The sequence below is a fragment of the Bos mutus genome, chromosome 11 (genome assembly GCF_027580195.1).
Source record: "Bos mutus isolate GX-2022 chromosome 11, NWIPB_WYAK_1.1, whole genome shotgun sequence".
NCBI lineage: Eukaryota > Metazoa > Chordata > Mammalia > Artiodactyla > Bovidae > Bos > Bos mutus.
This window is the reverse complement of record NC_091627.1, coordinates 23,657,425-23,672,938: the sequence shown is the minus strand read 5'-3', so window position 1 is coordinate 23,672,938 and position 15,514 is coordinate 23,657,425. Positions and strand designations below refer to the sequence as shown.

The 15,514-nt window shown below is 45.7% G+C and overlaps 1 protein-coding gene across 2 annotated transcripts in view; it reads left to right on the top strand.

Annotated features, from left to right (window-relative positions):
• The window catches only part of NBAS (NBAS subunit of NRZ tethering complex), a 329,480-nt gene extending 315,747 nt beyond the window's left edge, over positions 1-13,733 (top strand). For both annotated transcript variants that reach the window (XM_005891040.3, XM_070379139.1), the window contains 2 exons: positions 964-1,092; positions 13,317-13,733. In XM_005891040.3, the coding sequence (XP_005891102.2) occupies positions 964-1,092; positions 13,317-13,592 (405 nt within the window). In that variant the 3' untranslated portion in view covers positions 13,593-13,733. The remainder of the gene's footprint in view (positions 1-963; positions 1,093-13,316) is intronic.
• The last annotated feature ends 1,781 nt before the right edge of the window (positions 13,734-15,514 follow it).

The window sequence follows — 15,514 nt, the reverse complement described above, 5'->3', positions numbered from 1 at the left end:
TGATGACAGATTCAGCCAGCATGAAAAAGAGCAGTAAACTAAAATTAAATTTCAGCTGTAAAGCTGAAATTAAAGTACATCTGTGGCGATCTGAATACATTTTCATTTTTCTGGACCACAGATAGTTTTCATGAAGAAGGAACATCTTGAGTATGTCAAGCATTCAGTTCACCTTGACATTAACTCTCAGTTCAGTTGCTCAGTCGTTTCTGACTCTTTGCAGGCCCATGGACTGTAGCCCGCCAGGCTCCTCTGTCCATGGGATTTCCCAGCAAGAATACTGGAGTGGTTGCCACTTTCTACTCCAGGGGGTTTTCCTGACCCAGGGGTTTAACCCGAGTCTCTTGTGTCTCCTGCATTGGCAGGCAGATGTTTTACGACTCATGTCACCTGAGAAGTCTTGACGTTGACCATGAACAGGTTTTAAAATGTTTAAATTGCCGATTTCCTTTGTTATACTAAATTATAACTAGATCTTTGGGATAATATTAACAATCAATGATAGTTTTTGTTGTTAAGCATCTAGTATATGCTGAGCATTGAGCATCATTATTCACTAACACTTATTCTCACACACACGCAAAACACAAAATAGTAGATACAGTTACCTCCATTTTACTTGGGAGGAAACTAGGTCTCTGAGAGTTCAGAAAAATAAATTCCAGCCCTCTAACCATCCAGTGGGATCCTATGCAGCCATTAAAATAGCAGTATTATAGATGAATATGTGATACCAGAAAGATTTTATCAATTAAGATTGTGAATCGAGTGAAGCAGGTACCAAACCCTACATCAGGATGGTCCTCTGTGTGTCTTTTGCATAGTCACACACACACACACACACACACACACACACCCACACACCCACACACCCACACACACACACCCCGCCTCCAGAATCGTGCCGGGGCTGTGATGCATTCCCTTTCCTTCTCACTCACAAAGTCGCCCTTGTGGTTCCAGGGGGTGAAGGAGCTGTGCTCGCTCCTGCTTGGTCAGGCCCTGCTGCTCCCGTCCCTGAAGCTTCTCCTGGAGAGCCCGGACGAACGTCTGCACACCATGGCCTTGGACCACATCACCGCCATCGCTAAGGTACTCCCCACCGAATTCACTCATTCTTGCTTTGCAGAGACATGCATTGGTATTGCGGTTCTCATCAGTAACAATGGTGATTTACTCAGGACGGTTTTACTTACACTCTGACCACAATAGCTGTTTGTTTGTCTACAGTAGGTATTTGTGGTTTGCAGTAGATATTTGTTGACAAAACATTTTCTAAGCTCCTCCTGTGCACCACAGAGTGTATCTAGTGCCAAGAATGCAAATTCGGATCAGGATGCATTTTCTCTAGAGAAGCAGAGTATCGAGTCTCTTTAAGAAAATTCCAGAGCCTCCTGGCACTAGAGGACTAGTCTTGCCACTTGAAATCTGGGACGAGGAGCTCCTGACATCAGGCGGATTTTCTGTGCCTGCATGTGTTTGGTTATGTACTAATTAAAGGGGAGAAAGAGTCCTGTTAATGGCACCAGCAGAAATCTCAAGCTTGAGTTTCCTCCGGCAGCTGACACCGACACTGAAGCCCATCCTGGCTTGTAGAAATGGGAGCCAGTGCTGAGGCAAGAGAGTTCTCCCTGCAGGCTGGCTGCCTTATTATCATGAAGATAATGTTTTTAAGGAAGAAACTTGCACTTCCCTTTTTAAATTTTACACATTAGGTGCTCAGAGTTGTGTTTCATTTCATACAATGAATTTGCATTGTATGATCCTTCTATGGGACGCTCACTCTTTCATCTGAAGTGTATATGTGTGTGCTTTAACAACAGTGTAAGAGGATATCTTCTAGGGACCAGAGAAGGTAGGTGAATCCTAGGGCAAAGGTGCAGTGACGAGATAGATGAAAAGATGTCTTGGATTTATAGCTTTGTTAATGACAGGGGTTGCAGAAAGCAGGACGTAATTGCCTTTGGAAATAGTCATAATGAACAAGATAAGAAAACTGTCGTGCCTTTATTCATATTTTCAAAATAAAGTTTCTGTATAGATTTTATGCCTTTCATTATCATTGATAATTGAGCATAATAGGGGCCTTTCTGGAAACTAGGCTGAAGTATGAAATTGAGGGGACTTGTCTAGCAGTGCCTCTCTGTGCTAAAATAAAAGTTGCATAATACTGGGATTTGCAAGAAACTGAGAGCTGCAGTAAGATTTTTTTTCTTAGCTGATTTTTTATTGGAGATCCAAGACATCAGGAAGAAGGGAGAGCTAGAGAAAATCAACTGCGTGCTGTCAGTGTTTTTCTTCCATCACCACCTTGTACACAGTATTCATATCTCTACTCAAGTATTTCCAATGGAACTTGCCGTGGGCACCTTTGAGAATAAAACAGTAATATATTAAACATTGCTGTTCCCTGTTCATGCTGTGTAGAGCGTTCCTGATGCCCTCATGAATTCCCTAGGAGTACAGATCGGTTTTCATTGTAAAGATTCTTGATCACAAATGCATCAGTCAGAACTGCAACTAGAAGGGGAGCTCCCTAACTGAACCAGCCCTGCTGACTGCCTCACCGCCCCCCGACACACACATACTATCAAAATAAGAAACTGACGGGGATGTTGCCAACACCCAAGTCATTTATAAATGGTACTAGTTTGCCTTTGTAACACTTTATCTGCACATTTGATATGCAGTCTTGTGCTAAAACTCTGGATCTTGAATCATTTTGACTGTGGCTGGTTCAGCCAAGGTTGTGATGAAAACATCCGAAACCCCTGTGGCCTTCAGGTACAGAAATCAAAGCCAGAGGTGTAAATTGCTGAGGCGAGTCTGTTTCCTACCACTGAGACCCTTCTGGGAATTCAGTAATGACACTGACTTGTAACTTCTCTGCACTAAGATGAGCACTCATGTTAGGCTGGCCCATCTGTGACCTTCACATGTGTTCACGGAATATTTCGCATCCCCGAGGAACTAAAGTGATTTTTCCAATTTTTAAACGTTTTTTAACTTTTGTTTTGAGATAATTTTAAGCTCACATTCAGTCAGTCAGTTCAGTTGCTCAGTCGTGTCCAACTCTTTGTGACCCCATGAATTGCAGCATGCCAGGCTGTCCATCACCAACTCCCGGAGTTCACTGAGACGCACGTCCATCAAGTCGGTGATGCCATCCAGCCGTCTCATCCTCTGTCATCCCCTTCTCCTCCTGCCCCCAATCCCTCCCAGCATCAGAGTCTTTTCCAATGAGTCAACTCTTCGCATGAGGTGGCCAAAGTACTGGAGCTTCAGCTTTAGCATCATTCCTTCCAAAGAAATCCCAGGGCTGATCTTACGTGACTTTAGTATCCTTATAACCAGGACATTAGCAGAGGTACGATCTCTGGACCTTATGCAGATTCCACAGTTTTAAGTGCCCTTGTGTGTGTCTGTGTGTGTCCATGTGTAAAGTTTTGTGCAGTATTGTCACATGGACATTCATGTGACCACAGTGAAGGCTGCTCATCTTTTCTCCATCTCTGTAATTTTGCTGTTTCAAGAATATGATATACATGAAGAGAAATTACTGTGATTTATCATTGCTCTCCCAGCACCATTGAAAAGTCATGTTACCCTTTTCTAAGGGAAGAGTTTCATTGGGCCTTTTTGCAGGGCTCCTGTCAAGCTATTTTACATCATACTTGGTTTTGTAGTGAAAAATACAACGTGAAAGATACTGGTTTTCTTCTTTTGTGTTTATTTTGCTATTCACTCTGCCCATTAGTGGGCGACTCTGAGTTCATCAGTAACTTGTTTCTCCCTTAATGGTTGTTGGCAATAGTTTCTGTTGTTACTAAAAGGAAAAAAAAAAATTGTTTTCAGAGAAACTCCTCTGATGGGTGTCAGTCATTCTTGCACAGTGCATGGATCCAGGAGAAAAAATGCACCCCTCCCCCCACTTGCTGATAGTGTGTATTGGTCATAATATACTGACAGCTTCATAGGGGTTTATGTTTCAAAGGATGATGCTTAAATGCTGATGCCAGAGACGGGGGGGTTTCTCCTCCAATAGCGGTGTTCACTTCCCTAAGCTTTTCTGAAATTGCAAACCTCTGGTGTTTGGCATGTCCTTCTTACCAATGGCCAACAGCCTCTTACCCTGGGCCAGAAATAGAAAGACCTTCTTAGGATTATATCATTGGTGAATAATTAAAACCCTGGTGTGGTCCATACTGTCAAATCACCCACTCCATCAGCCTCAGTGAGATTTAGAGCTTACCTTCCAAACCTTTTTTCTCCAAGAAGGATATGCCGTGATGATGTGTTTAAATCTCCTCTCGGGGATATTTTCTACTGGGTGGAAGTCTCTTGACTCATTTCATCAAAGTAAGCAGGTCTGTGTTTATAATAGCTCCGTGGACTACAACATCTTCCAATTCATAATTCCACACTTAACAGTGGCCTTACTGCTTCCTCCTCTTCAGGGCTGCTCGTACCTCTGTCCCCACCTCACATCGCAGGGACTGGCCTGGACCACGTACCTATTAAAAGAATCATTCATGGAAGTGTGTAGGACCTTTGGCACCTAATTAAGTGTTTCTCCCTGATGCTAGTAATAGCTGTCTTCCAGTACCAACTGTGCTGGATGTTATTAAAGGCCCTTCCTCACTTCCCCTTTTTAATAATCCTCTGGGAAGATACCATTCTGGTTTCACAGATGAAAACACTGAAACTCAGGGGTCATACAGCCAGCAAGCAGCCAGAGCTGAAACTGAAGCCTTAAATCCAGCATTCAGCACCTGTGTTTAATCATACTGCTGCTTTTGACCTAACTGGTAGACTCTTGTATTGGAAAAAGGTTATCTCTGTAGAGAAGTGGACTCTCTGAAGCATCTTGAACCATATAATATCAGCACTGAAAACAGTAGTACAGAGCTGGTCTGACAGCTTGCCTGGTACAGCGCTTCCTCTTTCAAATTCCCCAAGTCACTAGGCCCTGATGGAGCCCGACTAGGGTGGGAGCTGACCAGTCCTGGGTGCCTTGTGTCATGTTTAAAACCCTCACAAAAGAGCACCTCCAGAATGAAGGATCCTTTGAGTGCATGGCCCTCAGTCCTGCCCAGTGGAGTTGTTTTCATATCGCAGTCCTTCATGTTTTTAATAAATGTGATTCTTATCCCTGTGATTTTGCTGCGAAGGCACCAGACATCACCCACAGTGACCAGTGTCTCGGTTGGAGGGAGAGCTTTAAAGGTTCTCAGGAAAGCAGGCGTGGGTTAACATATTTACAGTCAGCCCTTGGACAGCACAAGGGTTAATCTAGGTATTAGTTAGACTTGGCCCTCCATCTCAAGATTCCTCTGCATCCGTGGTTTCCACCATCCAGGGACTGATGTAACATCCAGGCAGTGATGTAATGTTTCCTACTGAAAAAAAAAAAAAAATCCCACGTAAGTGGCCCAGGGCCGTTCAAACTCACGTTGTTTAAGGGCCAACTGTGTATAAAACCATGAAGCCTTGCTTCCTTCGTTCCCCCTTTAATTCAATCCAGATTTCCACCAAGGCCCTCCCTGGTGAGCATCCGTGCTACCATCATGCTCCCACGATGTTTCCTTCTCTGCTGAAGTCAGGGGCACACACGGCCCTCCCGACCTCGGCATGCAGTGAGAACAAGGACCTTGGGCTGGGCTCTGGACTACTCTGTTTGGACTTTGGTCCACAAAATCCTTCTTGGGCTTTGGCCCTAACGTCAATGGTCTTCTTCTAAGCATATCCAAACCAAGTTAGGCTGAAGCGATCCAGTCATGTGGAGAAGAATCAAGCAACTGATTTCCTGTATATCTTACAGATGCCAGTTGATGTTAAACCAGTCTCTTTTACAATCACTGTTCTTTCGCCTCTTTTAGTCTCAGAATTTCGGGCATATATCTACTTATTTCTTACCCGAACATAATCCAAACATGTTACTTTCACCCGTCATCCTTCATTCTCAGCTGGTGGTTAGTCTTCTTGATGAAGGAAGCTCTGCTACTGCGTATCTCCCAGTATTCTCAGCTGGTTGCCTCTAGCGACAGGCAGCTCACTCCCTATGGGTTAACCTGTGAGGTTTCTAGACAGCTCTGAGGGGTGGCTGACCGACTTGGTGCAACCAGACGTATAAAGTACCCATTGTGCACTGCCTGATACAGTGTGCGGGAGTGAGGAATGGGTAGGACATTTGTAAAGATGAAATATCATCCCTCTGTGTAGAGGAATTGTGTCAAGGGGACACTGACATATGAAACAGTAACACAAGGAACTAAGGAGGATGAAAAGGGGGCAAGTGTAAAAGTGTGGAACGGGCCAAACTCAGGGCCGCAGAATGGGTCACTGAAGTGACCAAGCTTGGATCATCCTCAAAGGTTCTCTCCCGCTGTCAGATCCTAAGTCAGAGGACTGTCTGGATTTTGGCTTCAGAAGAGGCACACTGCTCATCCCAGGCCAGGAGTGGGGCTGAGGGTATTCCAAGAAACGAAGTCTGAATGGCCTGCAAGTCAATACAGAAAACAAAAATTTATTTGCGGGCATTTTTCTTATTCTAGGAATATACTCGTGTTGCCCTTTTATTTTTCTGTACTTTCAGTTGATATATTTAATAACTCTTGCTAGTAATAGTGTTCTTTCCTGAAGTAAACAGGGAAATTATATCAAATAATCTTCTTTAAAGTAATTGAAATGAGGTCCTGCATGCATTATGCTACTGGGATTTCAGCTTCCCTCATTACTGTAATTACTCTTAGCTTCGTATAGATCCATAAAATCAAAGATTTAATTCAGAGAAGGTTCATTACCTATTGTTGAAACAGGAATTAAGCAGATAACATTTTAATGGCTTGGAAGACAGTAGTGCTTTATGCTTTAATAGATTTTTCCCCCCCCAAGATCAGCAAAGTTTCTTTTAGTCTCAAAAATTAATCACCAACCAAAAAAAAAAAAATTCACTGATAGAGAAGACAAGCCTTTTACTTATTTCGTGAAGTATGTAAGCCCTTCTCCTGTGCTTTATTCCTGACTTGTGTGACTGTAATAACTCCAGCCATTTTCTGAACTTAAACTCTACACCAGGCATTGTGCTAGGCACTTAAACACATAGATTATCTCTACCCCTGTCTGTTGTCTGTATTTCACATGTGGAAACTGGGGCTCTGAGAGATTGTCCTCAACAAGGTCACACATCTACTTAGCTAAAAATCCAGGATTGGAAATTGGTCTCTAACCCAGAAGCCTCTCTGCCTTCTTTTCACAAGACAGCTCCTTCTCACTCCCATTCAAAGCTATTTGATCAGAGGAATTAAATCAGCTAATCCTCCTGGGCTTCTCTCATATTTATTTCAAACATCCAACTGACTCCAGAACTGACAAAATATATTTTCTTCCCCAAGCCCTAAAAGCATCAATCAAGCCAATGTCAGGGATGTGTGATTCTCCCCAGACCATATACCAAAGTGATTCCTGATCAATTAAAAAATTAGATATTTTTTAAATCAGAAAATTTCATATATATATATATATATATATATATATATATAAAAACACAGACATACACATACACACATACCATATCCTTCCAGGAAGTATAACTTCCAAGCTTTAAACCAATAGGAAAAGAGTCATAAAGGAACACATCCTTTCCTGATAATATACAAGTGTAAAACTCCTACAAGACTACAAATAACCAAATAGAATTGCAAACAGTAGATTAGAATGTCTGTTAAAACTCAAATCAAGGTTAATGTTTAAGTTACAAAAGAATTCTTCACATGTGTACAGTGATGTTGAAATTCCAATAAATGAGTAAAAGATTTGACCTTTCCCATAGGAAAAAATAAAAATGACAGGAAATGTATGGGGAAAATTCATTCTTGCTAATAAACAAATTCAAATGAAAGCATCTTTGAGATACCGATACATATCTCCTAAATTAGCAAAGTAATTTTCTTTTCAAAGTAATAACATCCAGAGCTGGGAAGTTTACAGTGAAGCTGGCACCTCCTCCCCTGATGGCAGCACTGCGTGCTGGACGGTCCACATCACCATGTCACTGCTTTCCTCTTGTACCTGCAGCCAGGAGATGTTGTGGGTGCTTTGCCCCGTGTCATGGTCTGCTTGGGCTGCCATAACAAAGTGCCACAGGGCAGACAACCTTTAAATATTAGAAATGTGTTTTCTCACAATGCTGGAGGCGCAGCGTCTGAGATCTCAGGAGCTGGCGGGATTGATTTATTCTGAGGCCTCTCTCTGTGGCTTGCAGATGCTGCCTTCTCCCTGCGTCCTCACATGCCTTCCTCTCGGCTTGCGTGTCTGTCCTCTTCTCTTCTTATAAAGATACCAATCAGATTGGACTAGGATTCATCCCCATGATGCAGATGGCTCGTTGACCTTATTTACCTCTGTAAAGGCCTCGTCTCCAAATGCAGTCATGTCCTGATGTCTTGGAGGTTAGGACCACAACACATGAGTTTGAGGGGAGATAGAGATGATTGGATGGCATCACCAACTCAATGGACATGAGTTTGAGCAAACTCCAGGAGACAGTGGAGGACAGGGAAGCCTGGCGTGCTGCAGTTCATGGAGTCACAAAGTCGGACACAACTTAGTGACTGAACAGCAACAACATGTTCATCCCATAAGACCCCAGCCATACTGCTCCTAATAAAGTATCCTAAGGGGCTTCCTTGACTGCTCAGTCGGTAAAGAATCTTCCTGCAGTCCAGGAGACCCGGTTTCAATCCCTGGATTGGAAAGATCCCCTGAAGACGGAAATGGCAACCCACTCCAGTATTCTTGCCTGGAAGATCCTATGGACAGAGGAGCCTGGTAGGCTACAGTCCAAGGGGTGGCAAAGAGTTGAACATGACTTAGTGACTAAACCACCAAGGAGATAATTCAAATAAAGAGAGTATATGTGCAAAAATCATTCATTTTTAGTGTTTCATAATGTCAGGCAACTAAAGGAAATCAGTCCTGAATACTCATTGGAAGGACTGATGGTGAAGCTGAAGCTCCAATACTTTGGGCCACCTGATGCGAAGAACTGACTCCTTGGAAAAGACCCTGATGCTGGGAAAGATTGAAGGTGGGAGGAGAAGGGAACGATAGAGGATGAGATTGTTGGATGGCATCACCGACTCAATGGACATGAGTTTGAGTAAGTTCTGGAAGTTGGTGATGGACAGGGAGGCCTGGCGTGCTGAAGTCCGTGGGGTCTCAAAGAGTCAGACACGACTGGGTGATTGAACTGAACTGATGTATAGTAGAAGAAGCTAAATAACTTGTTCAATAGACTATATTGTAGCCATTAAATTTTTTTAGAATGAAAACTATGAAATATTTTTTAATAATTCTCAACATATGAGAAAAGTAGGATACAAATATCACATGACTTGACTGGACAAATATATCAGCATGTGGATAATCAGTGGAGAGAAAAGGTAGATAAAGTCGTGTTCTTGAGGTGATCCTGATATAGAAGACTTCTTTTTGTGTTTTAAGACAGTTTCCAGCTTTTTCTTTTCATTTCAAAAAGAAAAATAGGTTAGAAGAGCAGTTCTAACTGGTAAGACAGTACCAGGCTTCTGTGGGTAGGTACCACCAGATTTTTAGTGCCATAAGTTGGAATTTGGTCACAAACAAGGAAAATGAAGACAAGTTAAGGCCTGACAAATTAATGTAGCAGCTCTGACATGTGGCAGTGATGCTGGGAACTCTACTGTACTGAGAGGAAGGAGCCAGGCTGGCCTCGGTGCCCCCAAGGCAGGAGGCTTGGTGTGTGGAGAGGAGCCCGTCTTGACTGCCGGTGACCTTGGGTAACGCTTTCCTTCTCTGCCCCTCAGGCTCCTCTTGTTTAAAATGTGGGTGTTGGAATGGGTCCTTCGAAAAGCCGTCTCTTTCTTTATTCTTTTGTTCTCTGTTTTGGCCCACATGTGTAAATAAACATCTGCGCGGTCTTTTCCTTGCACATGACATTTATCAAGGATACTCTGGCCATGCATACATCCTACAAAGAGCCAGAATCGGGGAGAAAGTCAAAGAAAGGAAATAGCATCAGCCACTTTGTTTCTCCAGCATTTGTTTATGAGAAGCCAAGTCAGAATCTCCCCCTTACCTTCCCCTGGCCACCACCCCGGCTCACAGGAGGTCAGTAGTCTCTGCCTCTCTTTAGGGAACCTCTGAGCACGCAAGGGCCAAAGGCGGAACATCCGAGTTCACGGCCATGACTTCAGCCATACGTTTTCTCATCCAGGATTGTAGATAGAGAGCTTTTGGGGTTGGGGAGTGGACACCCACTGTGCCCCAGCTCCCACCCTGCCCTGGGACAGGGCAGCTATCCCCAGGGCACATCAAGTGGGACAGTCCAGTTTTCAGGATGTCCTCATGCTGGAGAGAAGCAGACAGAAGAGAGGGGGTCAGAGGGGCAGCAGCCGCCGGCGTTGACAAAACCCCTGTCTCTCCTTCGAGCTGGAAAAATCCATCATTCCCTTTATAGGAGCCTGAATTTCAGGCCCACAAAGGGAGGGTTCGTGAGTCAACAGAAAGAATAATAAAGGTGTCCTAGCCTTGAAGACTTACTCAGGGCAGCACAGAAAGTATCAGCCTGCACTGTTTGGACTTGAGCCTTTTATCCATGTGTTTTTATCAAAAACATTTGCCTGTAGCATCCTGGCACACGCTGTGCTTCCTCCTGGGCGGTTAGGTGGGAGGCTTCTTTATTTTTAAGGGTGAATCAAAATAACAGCACTCACAGTGAGTCAGCTGCCCGCTCACATGTGTGTGTGCGAGTGTGTGCTTGCACGAGTGTGTTTGGAGGCAGCGGAGTGCAATGAAAGCATGTGAGCTTTGGGGTTACTCACCCATTCACACATTCGTTCCACAAATCCTGCTGAGTTCCTGCCACAAGGCCCACGCTGTTCTAGGCGGGGTAGGCGGGGGCTGCGGGGTCCACAGAGGAGACAGCATCCCTGCTCTGGGGGAGCTCGTGGCCTGGGAGGGGGAGGGGGACACACGGTAACCCGTGAACCCATCAGAGAGGAGGGCTTCTGGTCCAGCTCACCACGGACCCACCACATGACACGTGATGCCTGACTGTGACCTCGCTGAGCCCTAGTGTGTGCATCTGTCGGGTGAGATCGGAGCCGTCTTAAAGAGATGTTGTGAGGCTTAGAGAGAAGGTGCCTCACTCAGCAGCATGTGGAGGGGTCTCAGGATGCAGCTGGCATGGTGATGGGATTCGGGTCCCGATTTCCCACTTATGAAGCAAGAAAGAGAGGGAAAGGAAACACACAGAGCTCATAAACAGCCCTCAGGTGGTGGGTGGAAGCCTCTTGTGCTCCCTTCAGCAGATACACTAGTCTTGTCCCAGCTGCTTTTGCTACCACCTCTGAAAAGACAAACAAACAAAAGATGCAAAATTGAGTTCCCCTTCTGTCTTTCGGAGTCCGAGGTGAGCGAGTGGAGTGTAAGTGTTGATGGAAGGGAGAGGCTGAAGAAGGGAAGCCCAGGCTTTGCCAGACTCTCAGTGCTGAGGCCAGAGTCTCCTCCTGCCGTGTACACGTGCACTTCACAAAAATGTGACAGGCTTCAGTGGCAGGGGCTCGGCCAGCCGTTCAGCACAGGTTGATTACACTGGATGCTGAACTGAAAGACGGGTAAAAGCCTCTGTGCCCTGTAGAAGCTCCCAGTGCAGCAGGGGAGACGGACGGACCGGTCACTATAGCCCAGCCCCAAGAGGGAAGAGGGGTGTGTGCGGCGTCTGGAGTATGGAGGGAGCGGGGAGCGGCTTGGATCGGATGTAGGGGAGACGTAACCCAGAAGGCGACACTGGAACTGACATTTATGTGGGGCTTGGAGAACTCCATGGACTGTATAGTTCATGGGGTCACAAAGAGTCGGACACGACTGAGTGACTTTCACCTTCACTAGAAGGATCACAGGGGCTAAGATGGGTGCCATCTGCTAGTGGGCAAACTCTTATTCTCAGGATTTCTGTTACTCTCATCCTTCCAGCCAGTAGACACCTCTGACCTCATCTTCAGCAGCCTTGCCTCATTGTCAGGGAGCACGCAGCACAAGTCCATGGTGTTGAGCTACATAAGAGAGTTGGTCTAAACAGGAGAAAACTGGCTTTGAAATGCCACATTATCTCCACAGTTCCTACAACCAAAACTATTAAGAGTACACAGTGACATGAATTTGAAGCTGTCTTTGAAGCTGTTTTTTAAAAATGTTTATTTTGTACTGGAGTATAGCCAGTTAACACTGTTGGTAATAGTTTCAGGTGGGCAGCAGAGGAACTCAGCCACACACGCACATGTATCCAGCCGCCCCCAACTCCTCTCCCATCCAAGCTGCCACTTAACACTGAACAGAGTTCCCTGTGTGAAGCTGTTTTTTTTTAGTGTAAATGAGAAGCCCTGAATTTTGATCTTTGATTAGTGTTGACTTGATTCCTTACGAAAACATGGCGGTAATATAAAAGAAAAATATAAGCTAAGTATGAAAGTCATGGAGAGCCATACATAGACCAAGAAGACCAGGGAAAAAAATACAGAGACTATGCTACGAAAAGAGCGCAGAAAATTTGTTTAAAGAAAAAAGAAAGAAAAAGGTGAGTTTGGTTTTAAGCGTCCGAGAGGCTTAAGCAAGAGTAGCTTTTAAATACCTCCTGTCGGTTATCCTATTTAAACCATTGGGGCTGACGGATATACCTTCTCAATGGAGCAGAAAAAGAGGTTTTCCTGGGATTGTTTTCACAGGGATCTACATAAAGGAGAGGGTTGAGGTTAAAGAACATGGACTGTGGTGAGGCACAAATGAAATGGTAAATGTGCTTATTAAAAACTTCAGGCTTTGAAGTCCAGACTGACCTAAATTCAGATTCTCGCTCCGCAGTTTACTGACCACGACATTAAGCAAAATTCTTGTCCATCAATATCCTAATCTGTAAAAAGTGCGTCCTTTACAGGGTTGAGCTTCGGGGGGACTCAATGAAGGACGATGTGTCTGGTGTGTGGTACAGTTTCTGACACGCGGCGTGGTAGCCGTCAGTGATTCCAGGGGGAGCCGCTCTTGGTTCATGGCCGTGTCTTATGTGAAAAGGAAACCAGGCCTGTCATCTCATGGGTGCAATCTCAGAGATGCTTGTGGCCTGGGTTTCTTTTCAAAGTAGGCCCTTCTCACCAGGGTAGAGCAGACTCTGCTGGCAGAAGCAGAAAGGCAACACATCGCAAACCAGCGGGGAGGGCTTTGTCTGCTGGTGAGGGGGTCAGCCACGCCACTCTGACGTCCACCCGTCTTTTTTCTCGAAGGTGAATGATTCAAACTGTGACCAGGAACTTCTTTCCCTGCTCCTGGACACCAAGCTCTTGGTGAAGTGCCTCTCCACTCCCTTCTACCCACGTCTCATCAAGCACCTGCTGGCCAGCCCCCAGCATGGGCGCTGGGACCCTGAGGAGCTGGCCCGGCAACTGTGGGAGGCCGGCCATGAGGCTGAAGCCGGCTCACTCCTCTTGGCTGCACGGGGCACCCATCGGGCCCTGAGGACCTTCAGCACGGCCCTGGGTGCAGCTCAGCACTGGGTGTGAGCACGCCTGCCCACGCCCACCTCTGTCACCTCCCTGAGGAGCCTCCGGAGCCCAGTGCTGTCCCCAGAGGCAACACGTGTACTTGTTGATGGTTCTCGGTGGTTCCAAAGAATTGCAAATAAAGCTGTATATAAATGATGAGCAAGTTGCCATTTCTTGAACTGTCTTTTTTCTTTCTTCTGTTAGTTACCCTGCTTTCTTACTAGGAGAGACTTGACTCGACCCTTCTTGTTTTGTTTTTTTTTAACCATCTCTTCTGGTGGTGGTGGTTTAGTCGCTAAGTCATGTCTGACTCTTGCAACCCCATGGACTGTAGCCTGCCAGGCTCCTCTGTCCATGGGATTCTCCAGGCGAGACTACTGGAGTGGGGTGCCATTTCCTTCTCCATCTCTTCTGGCAGAGGACAGTGAATGCAATGTCTAAAACTGCAGTCCAGGCAGTTGGCTGTGGTGGTGGTGGAAGCGGAGAGCGTGGGGAGTAGCCAGTGGTTGGAACACGTCCTGGACGGAGGAAGCTTGGACCTAACCTCTCAAGTTAGTTACTCGACTTTGGGCAAAGTCCTCCCTCTTGGAGCTTTAGTCAGTCCTGTGGACAGTGGGGGTTTTGCTGTGTATCTCTCAGGGTTGTTGAGTGTCACGTGGGGCTCTGTCGGATACTTGTCAGGAGCCCAGGAAGCCTTACATCCCCTCTCCCCACTTAGTTGTGTAGATGAGCTGTGACTTGAAGAGCCCAGGCAGATGATCAATACCAGCACCCGAGACCTCCAAACCTATCAATATCACCATAGAAGCTGACAGATCTGCAGGTCTATACAACTTCTGTGACTGGTGGGTGGGCTGATGAAGCCAGTTGTACACTTCCTCCCAGGACTGGCTGTCCACAAGTCACTACCACACAGCCAGCCATAGCAAAGGCGTGGATAGCAACACCCCTGGGAAGACCCATCACAGAAACGGGGTTCCCTGCACAGAACGGTAAGGACCCCAATGCATAACTCACTGGTACTCGCTTCCCTGCAGAAGTGTGTGCCTGAAGGTGAAGGTTCTGGCTGGAAGTCCTGAGCTGAGCTCTTGGGAAAGTCATACCAGATTCCAGCCACAGCAACAACCCAGGCAGCAGTTGGTGAGGAGCAAACTCTGTGACTGAAGGACCATCAGAGCGTCTGTCGGATGCACACTGGTCTTTACCTCGACCCCCAGGAAATATTCAGAGGGAGAGAAGGGTGGCTGTGCATTCATGGAATGTTTAGAGAGAGAGAGAATGTCATCTAGGACAATCCTTTATTACAATGAACACTTTTTAATTAGTTTAAGGAATGTGGAAAGGCTCCCTCTGGTCAGTTTCCACATTGCCCTGTCAGAGCCAGCAGGTTCTGTGGTTGTGTTATGTGAGTGTGTGTTTCATTGTGCATCATTGACGTGTGGCATATTGGGGCAGCCCACTCTCCACCTTTTTCCCCACACTCTCACCAGTGCCACACACACACCTGGTTGAGTCTACCTTCTGTATAAGAGTAACTTCACTTCACCTTACTTCACATATTGTCCTCATCACCACCACGATCATCATCATTACCATCACCATGATCATCACTACCGTCATCGTCATTGCCGTCATATCATCATCACCATCACCACCACCACCGTCACCATCCTCATTGGCTTCACCTCATTTCTGCTCCTATGGGTGTAGCTCCAGTCCTCTGATAGGAAAAAGCTCTTGTCATCTTTGAAGACATATTGACATAATAGCTCACTCTGCTGACTTCTGACCAGTTGTCTGTTCCAGGATTGAGTTCCTCGCCTGAACCTTCAGCAGCACCTGGAATTTGGGAGTGGCTTGCACAAGTCTGTTCTTAGAAAAAGGCTGAGCAGAATTCTCCCAGATTAGATAACATCTGTCCAGACTGAACACACAAGGTC